A 16,409-nucleotide genomic window follows, 5' to 3' on the forward strand; every position below is an offset into this window, starting at 1 on the left:
CACAGCACCAGCCCTTTGGTCAGTTTCCGAATGTCTGTGGGAACAAAAAGGGATTCACCTGCCAACGGATGGAGAGCAAGGAGGGAGCCAGTCTGGCTTCTCAGGGCAGGGAGTTCCCAAGTTGCCTGGGAGCAGCCACCACCAAGAAGGCCCTCTCCGTGTCCCAGTGTCGGGGGGCGGGGCGTGTTCTGTCCTTCGCTGCCTCCCCTGCTCTCAGGGTGTCCTTCAGGGCTCCCTCCCTCCTGGGGTTCCTCTTCCCCAGCTATGAGCGGGGAATGTGAATGTGCTAAGAACACAGGGATGCTGTGGCCAAGGGCTCTTCCCGTGAGGCGATGTTCTGAGAACCAACTTTTTCCCTATCACCATCGAACGGAGCCAGCCATCCCTCCTTGGGGAGCAAAGGCTGGTGCCAGGGGATGCCCCCTTTTGGCTGCCTCTGTGGCTCTTGAAGTCTTTTCCACAGAGGCCAGACTTCTCGGAGGGAGGCTCAGCTTCAGGGCTAAACTGGGGGGTGTCTTCCTCAGGGTTTGCCTGGCTGAAGTCTACCAAGACCGGACTCTGATTGACGACTTCATGAACAGGAAGAGCAACTACCAGGGCCCCAAGGTGAGCAGGGGCAGGTGTGGGGCTCTGGGTCCATGCATGCACCCCAGGATGTGCCTGATGCGGCCCTGCCCTGCAGGGGCAGAGGTGCTGAGCACAGCTCCAGGGAGGGTTTCTCCATTCCCCTTCAACCTAGAAATATTTTCTTTAGTTGCATATAACACTCGATTGTAAAAAACTTCAAAGCAGTTTATCATCATCATCATTAATTTCTTTACCACCCTTCATCCAAAGATCACAGGGCAGTTTACAATATAAAAACACAACAAGACATACCATAATAACAAACAAAAACAAGACACACACACACACCCAGTTTAAAAGGCCATAGATTGTTTAATTAGCCAAAGGCCTGGGAGAATAGGAACGTTTTTGCCTGACACCTAAGGATATGCAACGAAGGCAGCAGGCGAGTCAGATTTACAAGAAGATAAAACAATAAACTCAAGAAAAAAACACAACCCTGCTTTAAAACATGCAAAAGTTAAAATAGAGTAAGACTATCTCAGCTTCGAAGCCTCTGGGGAGGCATGCCTAACCAAGAATGCTTTGAGCAGGTGCCAGAATGAGTACAGTGATATAAACAGGCAGGGAGTTGCAAAGTGTAGATGCCGCACTAAACAATCCAGTTATTACAGGTGTGGAATGGGAATTCTGTGTCACCTGTAACAGGGCCAGTTCCACTGAGGGACACGGTGGAGTGGGTGGGGAAAGGCGATCTCGTGGGGAATCTGGTCCCAAGTAGTTAAGGGCTTCATATACAAACAGTGACACCCTGAACATGGCCCCACAGCATATGGGCAACCCTTGCCAGCCTCTTGGCAGTGGACCCAAACAAGGAGTGGGCTGATGCCAGAGCCACTGGTTCTTCTTCTGCTGCCTCCTGCCCCTCTTGGGCTTTGGGGGGGGGGCAGGAGACCTCCAGGCTCCTCCCAGCCCCTCCTTCCGCCCCTGCCCTGCCAGAGGAACCCTTGAAACAGAGACGAGTGTGCAGGTGCCCTTCATGCAGGTGACCCTGAGAGACGGAACCAGGTGTGGGCCCCACTTCGCTGGTTCCCAGGACCAGGCTTTGTTCAGAACTGACTGACCTCCCTCCTTCTTCTGCTCAAAGGTTTGCGCAGAAGAGTTCAAGGAATTTGTGGAGAGGCTGAAGGAGAAGTTCAGCTCCACGCTGGGGAATCCCAGACCTGCCATTCCAGACACCCTGGAGGAGCTTTTCCGCAGGTATCTCCTTGGCCAAACCCCGCTGGCAGGGCTGGGTCAGGAGCTGGCAGTGGCCGGGGCCTCTCTGGATCTCTGAGAGGGTGGCCCTGCAGGATCTGAGCTGCCCGTCTGCCGACAAACCAGCCTGCTGTGCCCGGGGGAATTGCAGACCTGGCTCTTGTCCATCAGAATCTGCCCCAGTCCCTGGCGGGTCTGTAGGAAACTGCCTTCAGCTAACTCAGCCTGGCAGGGGCTTTCTGGGGTTGGGGCCCAGGGGTCCTTTTGGGCCACCTGCGTGCTGGGGTGGGTGTACGCTACCCCTGGGATAAAGGGAGATGCACCTGTGTGTGCCACCTTGGTGAGATCTCCCTGTGGCTCCTTCCTTGCCCTTTTCCAGGTTCCGAGTTCTGGCCATCGGAGATGAAACGACCCAAAGCAAGAAAGAGGATGTGCTCAGCAGGTGAGGCAAAGTGGGCTGGGGAGAAGCATAAAATGCTTCCTTCTCCTGTTGGGAACCATTTGAAACTGAAATCCAGTATCCCCAAGTGCCAAGACACCCCCACCCCACCCCATTCCAGCTTCCCAAACTGGGACCACATTGCTAAGATGTGGAGCGGTTTATTCATCCCTGAAGTTGGGCTTTATCTTTAAGAAAGAAGGATCTGTGCCGCGAAGGTCAATTTCAGATTGACACAGGCTCTTTCCTTCCAGCATCGCCGACATCCACTTTCTGGTGCTGCAGAACTTGATCCAGAGCACGCTGGCCCTCTCCGACAACCAGATGAAGTCCTGCCAGTCATTTCAGGTAGAGAGAACCTTGGTCTGCTGAGGTGTGGGCGTCCCCTGACCTATCTTGGGGGCTCAAGGAAACATACTGGGGCTTGAGCATCTGCTGAAGACCCTGATGCCTGGGGGAGTAGGTGGGAAGACAACTGGCCTATGCGCCTGAGAACTTATAAAGAGACTTCTGGATGAGGCCAGTGGCCCCTCTAGTCTGCTGCGTTCTGAAGGTAAAGGAAGGACTGGACCCTGATTAATAAAATACACACAAGGCTCGGCCAGCAAGACTCTGGGAGGAAGTGCGCATAATAATCTGCCACACCCTGGCCCAGGTCCCTTTTATTAACAAAAGAACTCTTACACAGCATTTGTAAGAATTAATCAGATTTCCTCTGAGCGTTTCAAAATATCCCCACATGGGACAAGACAAAGTCAGATCAGAGGAATCCGTTTAACTGCAAAGAACTACTTTGAGCATGCATACATGTTTTAGACTAAATAAAACAGGAATCAAGGAGGAATGCATTTAGCAAACCCCCGAGGTCATAAACAGGCAGTAAACAGGAAAGGAAGGTAGGTTGTAAGCGTGGCGAGGAAAAGGTCTAGGAGGCACTTCAAAATGCTGGCGAAATGATTTGGGCATGTTGGAAATGGCAAAAGTGGCTGGAAAAGATGCTTGAAAATACCACGGAAATGTTACCCTCCCCAAAAGCAAACAGACATTGAGAGATGTTATAATGGGGAGCTGAAGTTCCCAGCTCTTAGCTGCCTGCGTGTGTTTGTGTCCGCAGACCTTCCGCCTCTACCGGGAGTACGGGGACGACCTCCTGGTCAAGGCTTTCTTGGACTGCCAGAAGAGGAGCCTCGTGAACCGCCGGAGGGGCAACCATAGCCTGGGCCCCAAGAAGAGCCGGGCACTTCCCTTTGTGCCCATGTCTTACCAGCTCTCTCAGAGCTACTACAGGTCAGTGCCCTGCCTGAGGCTGCCAGTGCAAAGCAGAGGCTGGGGGGATGGGGGGGCAGCCAGGAGAACCAAGGCTGTGTTGGGGGGAACACACCCACCAAGGGGAGCCCAGACGGCCCTTCCTGGGGGCTTCCCTCGCCCCTTTCTGCCTGGCATGCTGGAGCACAGGGGAGCCCACCCCTTTGTCCAGCCAGGGGAACACAAGGTAGCTTAGCTCTTGTGCCATCTTCCATGCAACTGCCCTTTATGAGAGACGTCTTCAGGTATCTATAAAGGGCCGTCACATGGAGGAAGCTCATGCTTCCTGCTGCTTCAAAGGGCAGGACCCCACCCAAGGGAGTCCAGTGGCAAGAAAGGGCATTCCAACTGAACAGTAGGAAGAACTTTCTGACGGTAAGAGCTGTTCGACAGAGGAACGGACTCCCAAGAGAGATTGTGGACTCTCCTTCCTTGGAAATTCTTTGGACGGCTTTCTGCCAGGGATGATGATTCTTCTTCCTCTTCCTCTTTTTCTTGGTTTTCCAGATTATTACAAATTAGTCAAAATTAGTTCAAATTACTTTGATATAATACAGTAAGTTCTCCCTCCTATTGCAAACATACGTCCATTACTTCCTCATGTAGCCACTTCATCCTTCTTTCACCTCCTCTTTAATTCTTCTCTTGATCTTAGTCCAGGGGCCAGCAAACTTTTTGAGCAGGGGGCTGGTCCACTGTCCCTCAGACCTTGTAGGGGGCCGAATTATATTTTTTTGGGGAAATGAATTCCTATGCCCCACAAATAACCCAGAGATGCATTTTAAATAAAAGCACACATTCTACTCATGTAAAAACATGCTGATTCCCAGTCTGTCCGCGGGCCGGATTTAGAAGGCGATTGGGCCAGATCCGGCCCCCAGGCCTTAGTTTGCCTACCTATGTGTTAGTCCATTCTCACAGCTGACCTTTATTGCTTCCTTACATACAGCACTTTTCTTGTTTCTCATAAATGCAGGATCCATTTCATGTGTGTAGTCCTTCATAAACATTGCTCTCAGACCTCGTCCGCTGGGAGAGTTAATCGCTATCTTTCTTTGTGCATTCCATTCCTTCTGCTGTCCACCAACTTGCATACAGGCTGTGGCTATAAATAACTCCCAGATAACGTGTCCATTCTCCGCCATTAAAATTCCACTCTGGGGTTCCTCCTCGGCACACACCTTTTTCACAAATGCAGCCTCTTGACAGATTTAATTAGTAGCTGTTCCTCTTCTCACTCGGAATTGCTCCCTTACACTCCTGGTCCAGTCCAGAGATAATTTTAAATGAAGTCCATTCAACTTCAGTCGAGGGGGGAGGGCATAATAAAACATTGTTAAATTCCCTGGAGGGCAGTGGAGATCGACCGCCATAAATCGTGACGTCAGCTGAAAATCTCTGCCAGGGATTATCTATCTGTGATTCCTGCATTGCAGGACCCCTGGGGCCCCCCTCCAACTCGACAATTCTCGGATTCTCTCTCCAGGGTGTTCACGTGGCGGTTTCCCACCATGCTCTGCAGCGAATCGTACCAGTTCCTCTCGAAGCTCCAGGAAGCCGGAGCGCAGGACCAAGCCACTCGCTTCTCTTTCAAGGACCAAGACGACTCCTTTGCCTCCGAGGAAATGGTGACCTTTCCTCTGGACGGCCCTGGGGGCTACTGTGCCGCCATCCTGGCCCTCTCCTCCCTGGGCTTGGTGTCTGTGGACGTGATGATCCCAGAGCAGATTGTGGTGGTGGACAGCACCCTGGTGGAGAACGAAGTCATTAAAAGGTGGGGCTGCCTTGGCACTTGGTTTGGAAGGGGGTGGCAGCGAGGGGAGGTAAGCTGAAGCCCGCCCACCCATTTGGGGTGCACAGCAGCAGCAGCAGCAGCCCTGGGGCTCTTCCTCAACCCCTTTCCCTGAGGCCTCTGCGTGAGCTGCTAAGCCAGGGGGAAGAGGTTTTTCTGGTGGCTTTGCAATCCTGCTGAGGCCATTGACTGGGGTTTGGTACACGTGGGGAACATGTGGAGAGAGAAGAGCAAGGAGAGGCTCGTAGCTGCTCTTCCACACTTCAGGCAGCAGCAGCAGCAGCGAGATCAGTGAGCTGCCTTTGTCTTGTGTTGTTGTGATGTTTGTTGGTTGCAGTTTGCAAAAAGATCAAAAACAACTAAATGGCCTCAGCCCAGTGCACCTGAAGGAGCGTCTCCACCCACATGGTTCAGCCCAGACACCAAGGTCCAGCAACAAGGGCCTTCTGGCGTTTGCTCCCTGCAAGAAGTGAGGTTACAGGGAACCAAGCAGAGGGCCTTCTCGGTAGTGGTGCCTGCCTTTTGGAACACCCTCCCATCAGATGGCGAGGAAATAACTATCTGACTTTTAGAAGACATCTCAAGGCATCCCTGTTTAGGGAAGTTTTTAATGTTTGAGGTTGTATCTCTTTTGTTTAATAATAATAATAATAATATTCTATTGGGAGCTGCCCAGAGTAGCTGGGGAAACCCAGCCAAATGGGCATGGTATGAATAAATAAATAAATTTATGATTATTATTATTATTATTTATTAACTAGATAAACTAGAACAGATGGAAACAACTGAAACAGAAAATGTATAACAGTGGTTAATGCAAAAGGCCATTATGTCATTGGGTGAACGTTTTAGACAAGTCCTACCCTCCCCACAGAAAGATGTTCACAGGACTGTTTAAACAATGTTTGCAAAGCAGCGGTGTCCTTCGGGTGGAGAACCGACCTCTGCTTCAGAATCCTTTCTGGCCAGAGGGGAACTGGCACCAGGGGACCTTGGCAGAGCAGCTGTAGATTCCACAGCAGAATCAGCCACACACAAATGGCAAATGGAATACCACCCCAAATCAAATGTGCCAGAGCCGCTTTTGGTTTTAGATTGGTGGGGATTAATAGATCTTACATGTCAGTCCAGGAAGAATATGTGGCACTTCTTTCCTCCCATTTGAGTTGCACAGCCACCTGGGCAAGTTAGGCTGAGAGATAGTGTCTGGCCCGTGGCCACACAGGAGGGCAACCCACAGGAAATGCTGCTGGCGGGGGGGGGGTTGGTTGGACTGGTGGCGGGAGCTGCTCCTTTGATGTAGCAGACCTTGAAATGGGGGGGGGATCCTGTCTGCTCCTTGCAGCCTGGGGAAAGAGGGGCTGGAGGAGGACGACGACGAGGAGGACGACGACGAGGACTTGGAGGAGAACGCGACCAGCAAGCCACAGATTGAAGTGAAGGCCCACCAGGCGTCGCACACAAACTACCTCCTCATGAGAGGCTACTACGCCCCCGGCATCGTCAGCACTCGCAACCTGAGCCCCACCGACAACATCGTCGTCAATTCCTGCCAAGTGAAGGTGAAGATGAGGAAGACCCCTGCCCAGGACAGCCTCTGGGCCCAAGGTCAGTCTGTAGGCAGAGGACCTCTTCCTCACCTTCCCCCTGGCAGGGCGATGGCTTCGTCTGCCAGCGAAGGAAGTGGGCTGCCTGTGTGTGTGTTGCGTTCTGAAAGCAAGGAAGGATTTGGACCCTGATTAATAAAATACACACGAGGCTTGGCCAGCAAGACTCTGGGAGGAAGTGCACATAATAATCCGCCACACCCTGGCCCAGGTCCCTTCTATTAACAAAAAAACTCTTAACACAGTGTTTGTAAGAACCAATCTGATTTCCTCTGAGCATTTCGAAAACATCCCCATGTGGGACAAAGTTAGATCAGAGAAATCCTTTTAACTACAAAGACTACTTTGAGCATGCATACATGTTTCAGAGTAAATAAAACAGGAATCAAGGAGGGATGCTTTCAGCAAACCCCGGAGGTCATAAACAGGCAGGAAAGGAAAGCGTATTTACCATTGTGAACTCTGTTGCTGGCCCTTAAGATCTATCTAAAGATTAACCAAACTAACAAAAGCTACATCAATGCTACCTTCTACCTTTATGTACTGAGGATGCCTGGTGAAGCAACCAGTCTGTTTTAGAATGCTTATATGTGCCTGTCAGGCGTAGAGAAGGAAAATGGCAGAGGTGCAGAGGCTTGTGGGATTCGATCAGAAAGCATGCCAAATGACGCACGCCCAGTCAAAGCAATGCTTTCATCGCTGACACAGTGGTGTGTTGCATTTTTCATCATTCCTCATAGCAATCCCACCTGACCCCCACATTTGTGGCAGAGCGGCTAGCTAGGGTGGCCTGCCAGGCTTCCTCTGTCCTGACCCGCCCCATTTTGTGCTTGCAGGTCCACCAGATCTGGAGAACCTCCCCGTCGGAGCCTCCTGCCTCCCCATCGCCTTCACCAGACTCCTTGGTGTCCAGGAAGAAGACTGCCAGGCAGGCCACCTTCTTCAGTCCCTGGAGCGCCTCTCTTACAGCCCTGCAGATGCTGCCGCCGCCCTGGAAGTCTACAGAGCCATCGGAGAGGCTTCCCACTTTGGGGTGGTCACAGTGGACCTTGCCAGGCAGTTCCAGCACTACGAAGTGGCCGGCGGGGAGCGCACGCGGCTCTTGCCCCAGTACCTCCAGGTGGGTGCGATGTCTCGGGTGGATTTCGTCAGGTAGGAAAGGCTTACTAACGATCATTCTCCTTCCTGTCTCGCATGCACTTAGGATTTAAAACGCTGGGTTAGCAGAGTTAAAAAGTCACCATCCCTTGCGACATTTAAAACAGAAACTAGAGACTAGGGTTAAATAATTTAATTTTGTTTTGTCCAGACTGTGATACCAGGCTGGAATTTCCCTTCCCTCTCAATAAAGAATCAGGCAATGAAATGTATGGTAAGCGTAAAAACAATGTTTACGTGCTTTAGATAGTCTTGTCCTTGATTTCTGCAGTAACAGCAACAAATACAAGGCAGGCAAATCTACTTTTTAAGTTGCATTCTAAAAATCCAGATGGAATCTTCTCTCAGAGGAGAATGGACAGACATCCTGAGCCATCAAAGGTTTGGCAAGAAGAAGAAAGAGATTGAGCCAAGCAGGAAGGAGACAATATTAAGATCTTTTGACTCCTTTTCCCACCACAGAACGTAGGGGATATGACCTCAAAAATTGTCCTGTCTGGGAATTCTGCAACTTTGTGGGTCTTAACCCCTTCATATGTGACAAGCACAAATTGTAATTTGGACTGCAGAGATCCCCACGTGATGGGGAGAGAGATGGTGATAATGGTGATGATTATATTTTATACCTCGCCCTTCCAGGTTCAAAAAGCGGGCCCAGGGCGGCTAACAACAAATTTAAAACACTTAATTGTAAAAGCAGCATAAAATACAGTATAAAAACATGAATAACAATAAAATTCAAAGTTCAGAAATCAATTTAGGGGTAATCCATCTAATAAGCATTAGATAATCCCCAGGGCTAGCTGGCTGAACTGGTCCTACTTGGGCCAGCGAGGAGGCCAGGGGAGAATTAGCTGTGGGGTCTCAGAGCGGGTGATCTTCATAAAAGGGGAAGGGGAGGGAAGGGAAGGGAAATAAAAGATCAGGCTGAATTCAAATTAAAGGCCAGGTGGAATAGCTCTGTCTTACAGGCCCGACGGAAGGAGTTTAAATCCTGCAGGGCCCTGGTCTCCTGGAACAGAGCATTCCACCAGGTCGGAGCCATCACTGAGAAGGCTTACTTTGTTAGGGCCCGGGACCTCTAAACTATGGTTATTCATGGACCTTAAGAGATCTGGTTCTGTAGGCTTTTGCTCTGATTCTCTTTGAGGGTGGTCCTGGTTTTCCTTCTCCCCCTTAGGACCTCATTGACCTGGAGCATGTGTTAGAAGTCGGCGGCCACACCACCCGGCTGGTGGCAAGGAGATTCGCCGGCCCCTGGCTGCTGCACTCTGCACGCCTCAAGGAGGATGGTGGCGAAGTCCTGCAAGGCAAAGACTCTGCTCTCCCGAAGGACCCGCCTGAGTCAGGGGAGACAGAGCTCAGCAGGGCTTCTCCTGCTCTGTTGGAGCAAGAACCAGCAAGGAAAAGGCAGAAGACGGAGGAGGAGAGTCTGGATGGAGAAGCTGCTGCCCAAGGCACCCAGAGCATGCCGGGAGAAGGAGCCAACAGCTCTGCGGCCCTGAATGCCAGCCCTGGTGGCGCAAGGACTCCAGAGATTCAAGAAGGAACGGCCGCACCAGAGCCAGGCTCCATACGAGGCTACAGGATGGACGCTGTGGGGAAGGACAGTGGGAAAGAGGCCTCTGGCCTGAGCAGCCAGGAAGCTGAAGACTGTGGTGATCACACCAGGGAGCCACGCAAGGATCCCGTCTCGCAGCCGGAAGCAGCCCCTGGCGACTCCAGCGGTAGGTGTGAGGAGCCCCACTGAGCTCCTTCTCCACACTTGGCAGGCAGGAGAAACTTCAGGAATGGGTTGGTGGGAGCCTGCAGCAGGATCAGGCCAAAGGGGGCCCCATCCAGGCCCACATCCTCTTCTCCTAGTGGCCAGCCAGGCAACTCACGGTGAAGCCCCCAAGCAGGACCTGAGCACAAGCCCCCCCCCTCGTCCCTCCAGCAACTGGGGTTGGAGTGATAGGGAGGGCCTTTGTGCAGAGGCAATCCATCAGCCATTTTATTTGTATCAGTCACTTGTTCCGCCTTTCCACCGTTTTGACCGTTGTCTAGGCGGCTTGCAGCATTTAAATAATTGAATAATTGCAAACATTAGAAAAGTAGTCATAAAAATACATTGAAAGTTGAAAAGAACACAACCAAATTGAACAATTTCCGCATGAACCATAAGATCCAAAATAAAGGTGCAAATATTTAACAGCACCAACACCAACAAGACCTCCCCCCCAACCCCAACCCCCCAGCTTTTGTATCCCGTCAGTCATGTCAGTCAGGGCCTCCCCCTCCCAGACCTGGTAGGAAATGGCCCCACCCATGCCATGCCTTTGGCGTGCCTGCTGTCCTGGGGCTCCTGCAGAGCCATGGAGGGGCAAGACCACCAGCCAGTCCACAGGGCCTGCCATCTTCTTGTTACCTTGTCAGTATTTTCTCTCTCTCTGTCGCACTCTCTACGATAATAATATTTTATTTATACCCCGCCCTCCCCAGCCAAGACCGGTCTCAGGACGGCTAACACCAAATATAAAATGCAGTAAAAACATTTTAAAAAACCAAGTTGATTAAAATATAGGTTAGAATACAGTTTAAAATACAGCCTCGTTTTAGTGGTAGCCTATAGATCAAAGCCTTAAGGGGAGAAAACATCAAATATGCCCTGGGGCCAACTATCCTTGCTGGTTCTACATGGGCCAGCATAAAGAGCCGAGGGAAAATTTATATACAAAATCCCATATAAGGGGTTCCATTAAAAAAATTTTTTTTAAAGAATTGCTCCTTCCTGGTGGCTGCTTTTTGTTCCCCAAGCCCCTTCCATCTGCATGGGGCCTTCCTGCTCCTGGTCGTGCTGCTCATCCAAACTATCCATGCAGTTGTAACGCAGCCCAGCAATTTGAGGAGGTGGGGTGGACCCCTGTTGTTGTGCTCCTGATGCCAGTTGTGCTTTCTGCTCTTTTCCCTAGGATCTTCTGCGGGGAAAGTATGGCAGGCAGAATACGAAAGGTGAGTGTGCAGAGCAGATGAAACGAGAGAATTCCCTTTGCCTGAGCAGAGCTGCGTCCAAAGAGTCACAACATAACTTGGATTAGAGCAGCTTCGGTGTTGCTTCAACACACCCACTTTGTAGTCAGAGGCAGTTAAGACATTAGCGACCACATTCACTTGATTCCCAGGACATGCACCCACCTCAGAAAGTTTTAGGGACTCCCAACTCCCCCATTGGTTAGTTTAAGAAAATCTTGCTGGATCCGACCAATGGCCCATCTGCTCCAGCATTGTGTTCTCACCAGATATTGTAATGGAACACAGTTGGTCAGAGCCTGATGCTGACCCCACCAAGGTTGCAACCTCAGTCCCTGTATGGGACAGCTGCATATTCCCTCCCAACTCTACAGCTCTGTGATCCTGTGAAAATCTGCAAGCACAAGGGCACTACCCCACCCTCCTGCTGTTTCCAGCTACTGGCATTCAGAAGCGGAAACTGGTATTCAGAAGCAAACAACAGGTATTCAGGTTTTCCCCACCAAACCCCTTGAGATGTTCCTGCTGCTGTGGCAGGATCTCAAAAGGGAATGAGGCTCCGTGCAGCACTTGTGCCGGTGGATTTGAGGGGTTTTCAGAGAGGGACTTCCTGATGATTCCAGTACTTCTGGGACCTCTAGTCAGCTGTATTGTGCTTTGGAGACCCAACCTGCCCCCTGGGGGTTGTTCTCCAGGAGGTTGGCACCAGTCTTAAAGATGCCTCTGGCTCTTAAGTTGAGATGCGAGTAGGCCTAGCTGGACAGACCACCAAAAGCTGCTGGGATCTGCTCACTCACTGTGCTGCAGCCTTCAGCGGGGCCTGGCCTGTGCCTGTGCCTACAAGTGCATTATTTGTTAAATTTGTTAGTCGTTTTACCTTGCCCAAAGCAACTTACAACCAGCCAACCAAATAACAAAACAAAAGCCCATATAATTAGAACCAAGGAGAGAAATAAATTAGAAACATCCCACCCACTTCTAAAAAGCCACAGATAATCAAAGGCCTGATTATAGAGGGAAGTTTTTGACTGGTGCCTAAAGATCAGGAATGTGCCCGTCAAGCAGGAAGCCACCCCAAAGAAGGCCCATTCTCATGTTACTTCCTTTCGAATTTCCCACACAAAAGGCACACAAATAAGATGATAGTCACAGGATCCAGGTTGCTTCATGGGGGGAGAGGCTGCCCCTTTGCCAATTCCAGCAGGGTTCCGCTCCTCTCACTCTCTCTCCTTGCACCTCTGCTCTCAAAACAGCGCTGGTGGGAACATCAGCTTTGTCGGCCGGCCGTGGCGCATCGTGGACGGCAGCCTGAACAAGCCAGTCTGCAAGGGCATTATGGAGGGGGTTCTCTGCCACATCATGACCAAGCCTGGCATAACGGAAGCAGCTCTGTGCCACCACTATTTGGGCGTCCTGCAGCCGGTGGCTCTTCTGGAGATTCTGCAGGTATGTTTGGTCTCCTGGGGTCAAGGTGGATCCACTCTGCCCAGGTCTTTCCAGCTTACCTGCATGTTGCTGCCTGTGTCCCTTCCCAGTGCTCAGCATGCAAGAACAGCAACCGCTGGTGGCAAAAAAGGGAATGGCCATTTCTGCACAGGCCCAAGGCAGAGGCAGAGGAAGGAGATCAGCTAGTCCCAGCCTCTGTCTTAAAATAGAAGTTTCTATATTTAGCCACATTTGTTTCCCACCCTACTTCCAAGGCCAGAGTAAAGCACTTAGGCATTTTCTGGCAACTCCTATTTAGGAGATTTGGGGATGGAGCTGCAGAATAGCGCTGGTTTTCTGCATCCTTGATGGATGCAGAGCAGGACCTACTCACCCAAACGCCTACCATTGTTAGGGAGCAGAGCCTGGCTGTGGTGGCTCAGGGCAAGGAGGGAACCACCTCAGGAAAGGCCACGGTTCTCTTTCTGCATAGGGAAGGCATTTAGGAGGCACACTCCACCTTAACATGTGCCCATCAGCAGCTGCTATTTTTTTACATGTTGAAAATGCTAAATGGCCAGTGATGGACAGAACTGCTTGTACATCTCTCAATAGCTTCAGCCAGCGTGGCCAATTGGGATTCCAGCAACATGCAGACGGTCCAACTTGCCCCCCACAATGAAACCACTGCTTTCAATACAGCCTACGCCCAACACTTTTAAAAAGGTTAGCGTTCAGTAACTCTGTTTTGCTTTACAGGGCCTTGAATCTCTTGGCTGCATCAGGAAATTCCACTTGAAGCAGCAGAGACCAGCCTCGCTCTTCTCGAAGCCGACCCTTGAGGAGGTGGTCGGCAGCCCCAAACTGAGCAGCACGCCAGCTGTCTTCTACGAGCCCACCGTTGACTGCACCCTGAAAATGGGCAGGGTCTTTCCCTATGAACTGAACTGGAACAAGTGGGTGCAGATGGCTCCCTTGTGATGAGGCCTCTTTTGTACAGTAGGACAGTGAATGTCGTTGCGTGCTTTTGTTAATAAAGAGATCGTTTCTGTACCTCCTCCTGACTCTCAGCTTCTTGCTTGACCCTATAACACACAACTGGGAGGATACTGATGACTGTGGCAGAGTCTGGTGCTGTGGCAGCACAGGGTAAGCAGGTGAAACACGTGAACAGCTCCTACTGTGGGCAAGGCAGTGGCTCCTCTCAGGTGGGGGAAGCTACTTTCATCTGTGGAACCTCAGCTCAAGCCAGCTTTTTAAAACGTAGCAGAAATGACTGCAAAAAATTAGGGTGCTCCCCTAAACACCAAGCTCTCCAACCATTCCTCTTGTCCCTTTGAGCAGGTGTGCATTTTGGCTCCGAAATGTGTAGGATGCAACCCTCCCTGCCCTTCTTCCACATAGAGAATGAGAGAACATGTTTGCAGCTCTTTCTCATATATACTGTTTATTATGTACAAAGTAGCAGACACCCACACCCGTTGCCCAGTCAGCTCCACTGCGGCCTCAGTCCCTCCAGCGATGTCCACACTGGGCGCTGCAGCACTTGTAGAAGGTGGTCATGGGCTCGTCGGCCGAGCGCGTCTGCAGCTGCATGAAGTAGGCCCGCGGGTGCTCGCACTTGGGGCACGGCTCTGGCGGGGAGGAGAGAGACAAAGAAGAGGGTGTCAGGACCCGGTGGGTGGTGGAGCATCTCCCCCTCCAGGCCAGAGGGTGGCTCCTGCAGCCTCAAGCCCCCAGGCTGGTGGAGGCTGGAGATGATGAGGACCCTCAACCTGACAAGTGGGGCGCTTGTTTTGCATCTCCCCAAAGGCCTGGGAGACAGAGCCCCTGCCTGGAACCCTGCGGATCTGTGGCTGCCAGCCAGGTGGGTCTCACTCTGCGGAAGGCAGCTTCCTGAGCTCCCTCTTAAATCAGAGTCACGGGGGCCAGAACGTTCTCAGAGAGAAGCAAAGCTACAGGGAACCAGGCAGAGGGCCTTCTCGGTGGTGGCGGTCGCCCTGTGGAACGCCCTCCCACCAGATGTCAAGGAAATAAACAACTATCGGACTTTTTAGAAAACATCTGAAAGCAGCCCTGTTTAGGGAAGTTTTCAATGTTTGATGTTTTATCATGTTTTTAATATTCTTTTGGGAGCTGCTCAGAGTGGCTGGGGAAACCCAGCCAGATGTGGGGTAGAAATAATAAATTATTATTATTATTATGGGTTCCACCTTCCAAAGGGAGCTCCAAGGTTCTGTCCTGACCGGCAGCATCTGCAGGTGGGCAGGGAAAACGGGGCAAACCCGGGAGAAGAGCTCGATCCCCGTGATGCCTGCGAGAGGATTGGCATGGATGAACCCTGGGGGTCCCTGCAGACTCCCCTCTGGGAGACCCCGGCCCCTTTCCCACCCCACCCCCCTTGGCACCTGCAGTGGAGTCCACATTCTCCCAGGCAGCGGCCCCTCCGAGCACATCATCCACTTCCTTGAGCTTCGGGTAGCGCCTGCTTGTCACCTGAAAGTGTTGCAGAAATTTATGTATATGTTGGGGGGGTTGCCCCTCCAGCAGATATCCTGCACATGCAGCCCACTACCAAAATCAGCACAATCACTTTTGTGATTTGTCCCCACAAAACACTTAATCACAGTTTCTTCCTGTCTATTCCAAGGGCCTCTGCTACACAATACCAAATGTAAGAATTTACTGATCAATGTATGTATGTATGTACTGGCTCACTGGGAAAACTTCAGAAATTCATATAGACAGGTGAGCTCAGCTCCTCAGCAGCCCCTCTGCCTGAGTGATAATTCCTGGCATCCTGATACCTGAGTGCCAGACAGGTAGCCATTCCGGAAATAACAAACCCAGATGAAGACAAAAGGGTGGGATTCACTTGGCTGGGAAACAGGGAAATGTAAATATCTCTTTTGTTCCACTTGATGGGTGTTTGGTGGAGGGCAAGGGGAATCATGGGGCAGGGTCCAGGATGCTCAGATTCCTGCCACCAGACCTCCCCTTTCATGATGTATGAGTGATGTAGTTTGGGGGGCTGTAACATGCTGGAGGAGACTCTTGAGAGTCCCATGGACTGCAAGAAGATCAAACTTATCCATTCTTAAAGAAATCAGCCCCGAGTGCTCACTGGAAGGACAGATCCTGAAGCTGAGGCTCCAAGACTTTGGCTACCTCATGAGAAGAGAAGACTCCCTGGAAAAGACCCTGATGTTGGGAAAGATGGAGGGCACAAGGAGAAGGGGACGGCAGAGGACGAGATGGTTGGACAGTGTTCTCGAAGCTACCAGCATGAGTTTGACCAAACTGCGGGAGGCAGTGGAAGACAGGAGGGCCTGGCGTGCTCTGGTCCAGGGGGTCACCAAGAGGCGGACACGACTAAACGACTAGACAACAACATGGGGATTAGCAGCTAATAAAAGTTTGGGTTCTCTTTTGTTTGGGGCTTCCATCTTGTTCCACCTGGTGGCAGGTGGGAGTCCTGTCACAACAGTCTTCAATCAAGACCAATTTGCTCTGCTATTCCTGCCCGGTGTCCTTGTTTTTTGTCCAAGGGAGACTCAGATTTCTCCGTTAACAAAAGAGAGAAGGGGGGGTCGTGAGCGGGGTGGGGGAGAACGGGGAGACCCCCCTCCCTCGGGGAACCCCCTCGCCTCCCCCTCCCTACCTTGCGCGTGACGTTGCGCACGTAGGGGCACGTGGTGCAGGCGAAGCGGTGGCAGCGCGCGCCCTCCTCGGCCACCAGGACGTTCCCGCAGGCCGGGCAGAAGAGCAGCATGGCGCCCGCGCCCCCTCGCCGCCCAAGCCACGCCCAGGCACTTCCGCTTCCGGCCGGCCGCGGAGACCCCGCCCCTCC

The 16,409-nt window shown here is 51.7% G+C and overlaps 2 protein-coding genes across 4 annotated transcripts in view; one reads left to right on the forward strand and one right to left on the reverse strand.

Moving 5' to 3' along the window:
* The window catches only part of GTF3C1 (general transcription factor IIIC subunit 1), a 39,479-nt gene extending 25,863 nt beyond the window's left edge, over positions 1-13,616 (forward strand). For all 3 annotated transcript variants that reach the window (XM_053364069.1, XM_053364071.1, XM_053364072.1), the window contains exons 26-37: positions 525-606; positions 1,715-1,827; positions 2,204-2,266; positions 2,518-2,611; positions 3,378-3,550; positions 5,055-5,342; positions 6,706-6,968; positions 7,804-8,087; positions 9,306-9,852; positions 11,077-11,116; positions 12,388-12,580; positions 13,319-13,616. In XM_053364069.1, coding sequence (XP_053220044.1) covers positions 525-606; positions 1,715-1,827; positions 2,204-2,266; positions 2,518-2,611; positions 3,378-3,550; positions 5,055-5,342; positions 6,706-6,968; positions 7,804-8,087; positions 9,306-9,852; positions 11,077-11,116; positions 12,388-12,580; positions 13,319-13,540 — 2,362 coding nt within the window. In that variant the 3' untranslated portion in view covers positions 13,541-13,616. The remainder of the gene's footprint in view (positions 1-524; positions 607-1,714; positions 1,828-2,203; positions 2,267-2,517; positions 2,612-3,377; positions 3,551-5,054; positions 5,343-6,705; positions 6,969-7,803; positions 8,088-9,305; positions 9,853-11,076; positions 11,117-12,387; positions 12,581-13,318) is intronic.
* Positions 13,617-13,979: 363 nt separating this feature from the next.
* POLR3K (RNA polymerase III subunit K) lies at positions 13,980-16,405 on the reverse strand. The gene is made up of 3 exons (XM_053364101.1): positions 16,221-16,405; positions 14,968-15,055; positions 13,980-14,193 (listed from the first exon to the last, which is right to left on the reverse strand). The coding sequence occupies exons 1-3, from the start codon at positions 16,329-16,331 to the stop codon at positions 14,066-14,068; spliced, it is 327 nt and encodes a 108-aa protein (XP_053220076.1). The 5' UTR covers positions 16,332-16,405; the 3' UTR covers positions 13,980-14,065.
* Positions 16,406-16,409: the final 4 nt, after the last annotated feature.

The sequence above is a fragment of the Podarcis raffonei genome, chromosome 14 (assembly GCF_027172205.1).
Source record: "Podarcis raffonei isolate rPodRaf1 chromosome 14, rPodRaf1.pri, whole genome shotgun sequence".
NCBI classification, from domain to species: domain Eukaryota; kingdom Metazoa; phylum Chordata; class Lepidosauria; order Squamata; family Lacertidae; genus Podarcis; species Podarcis raffonei.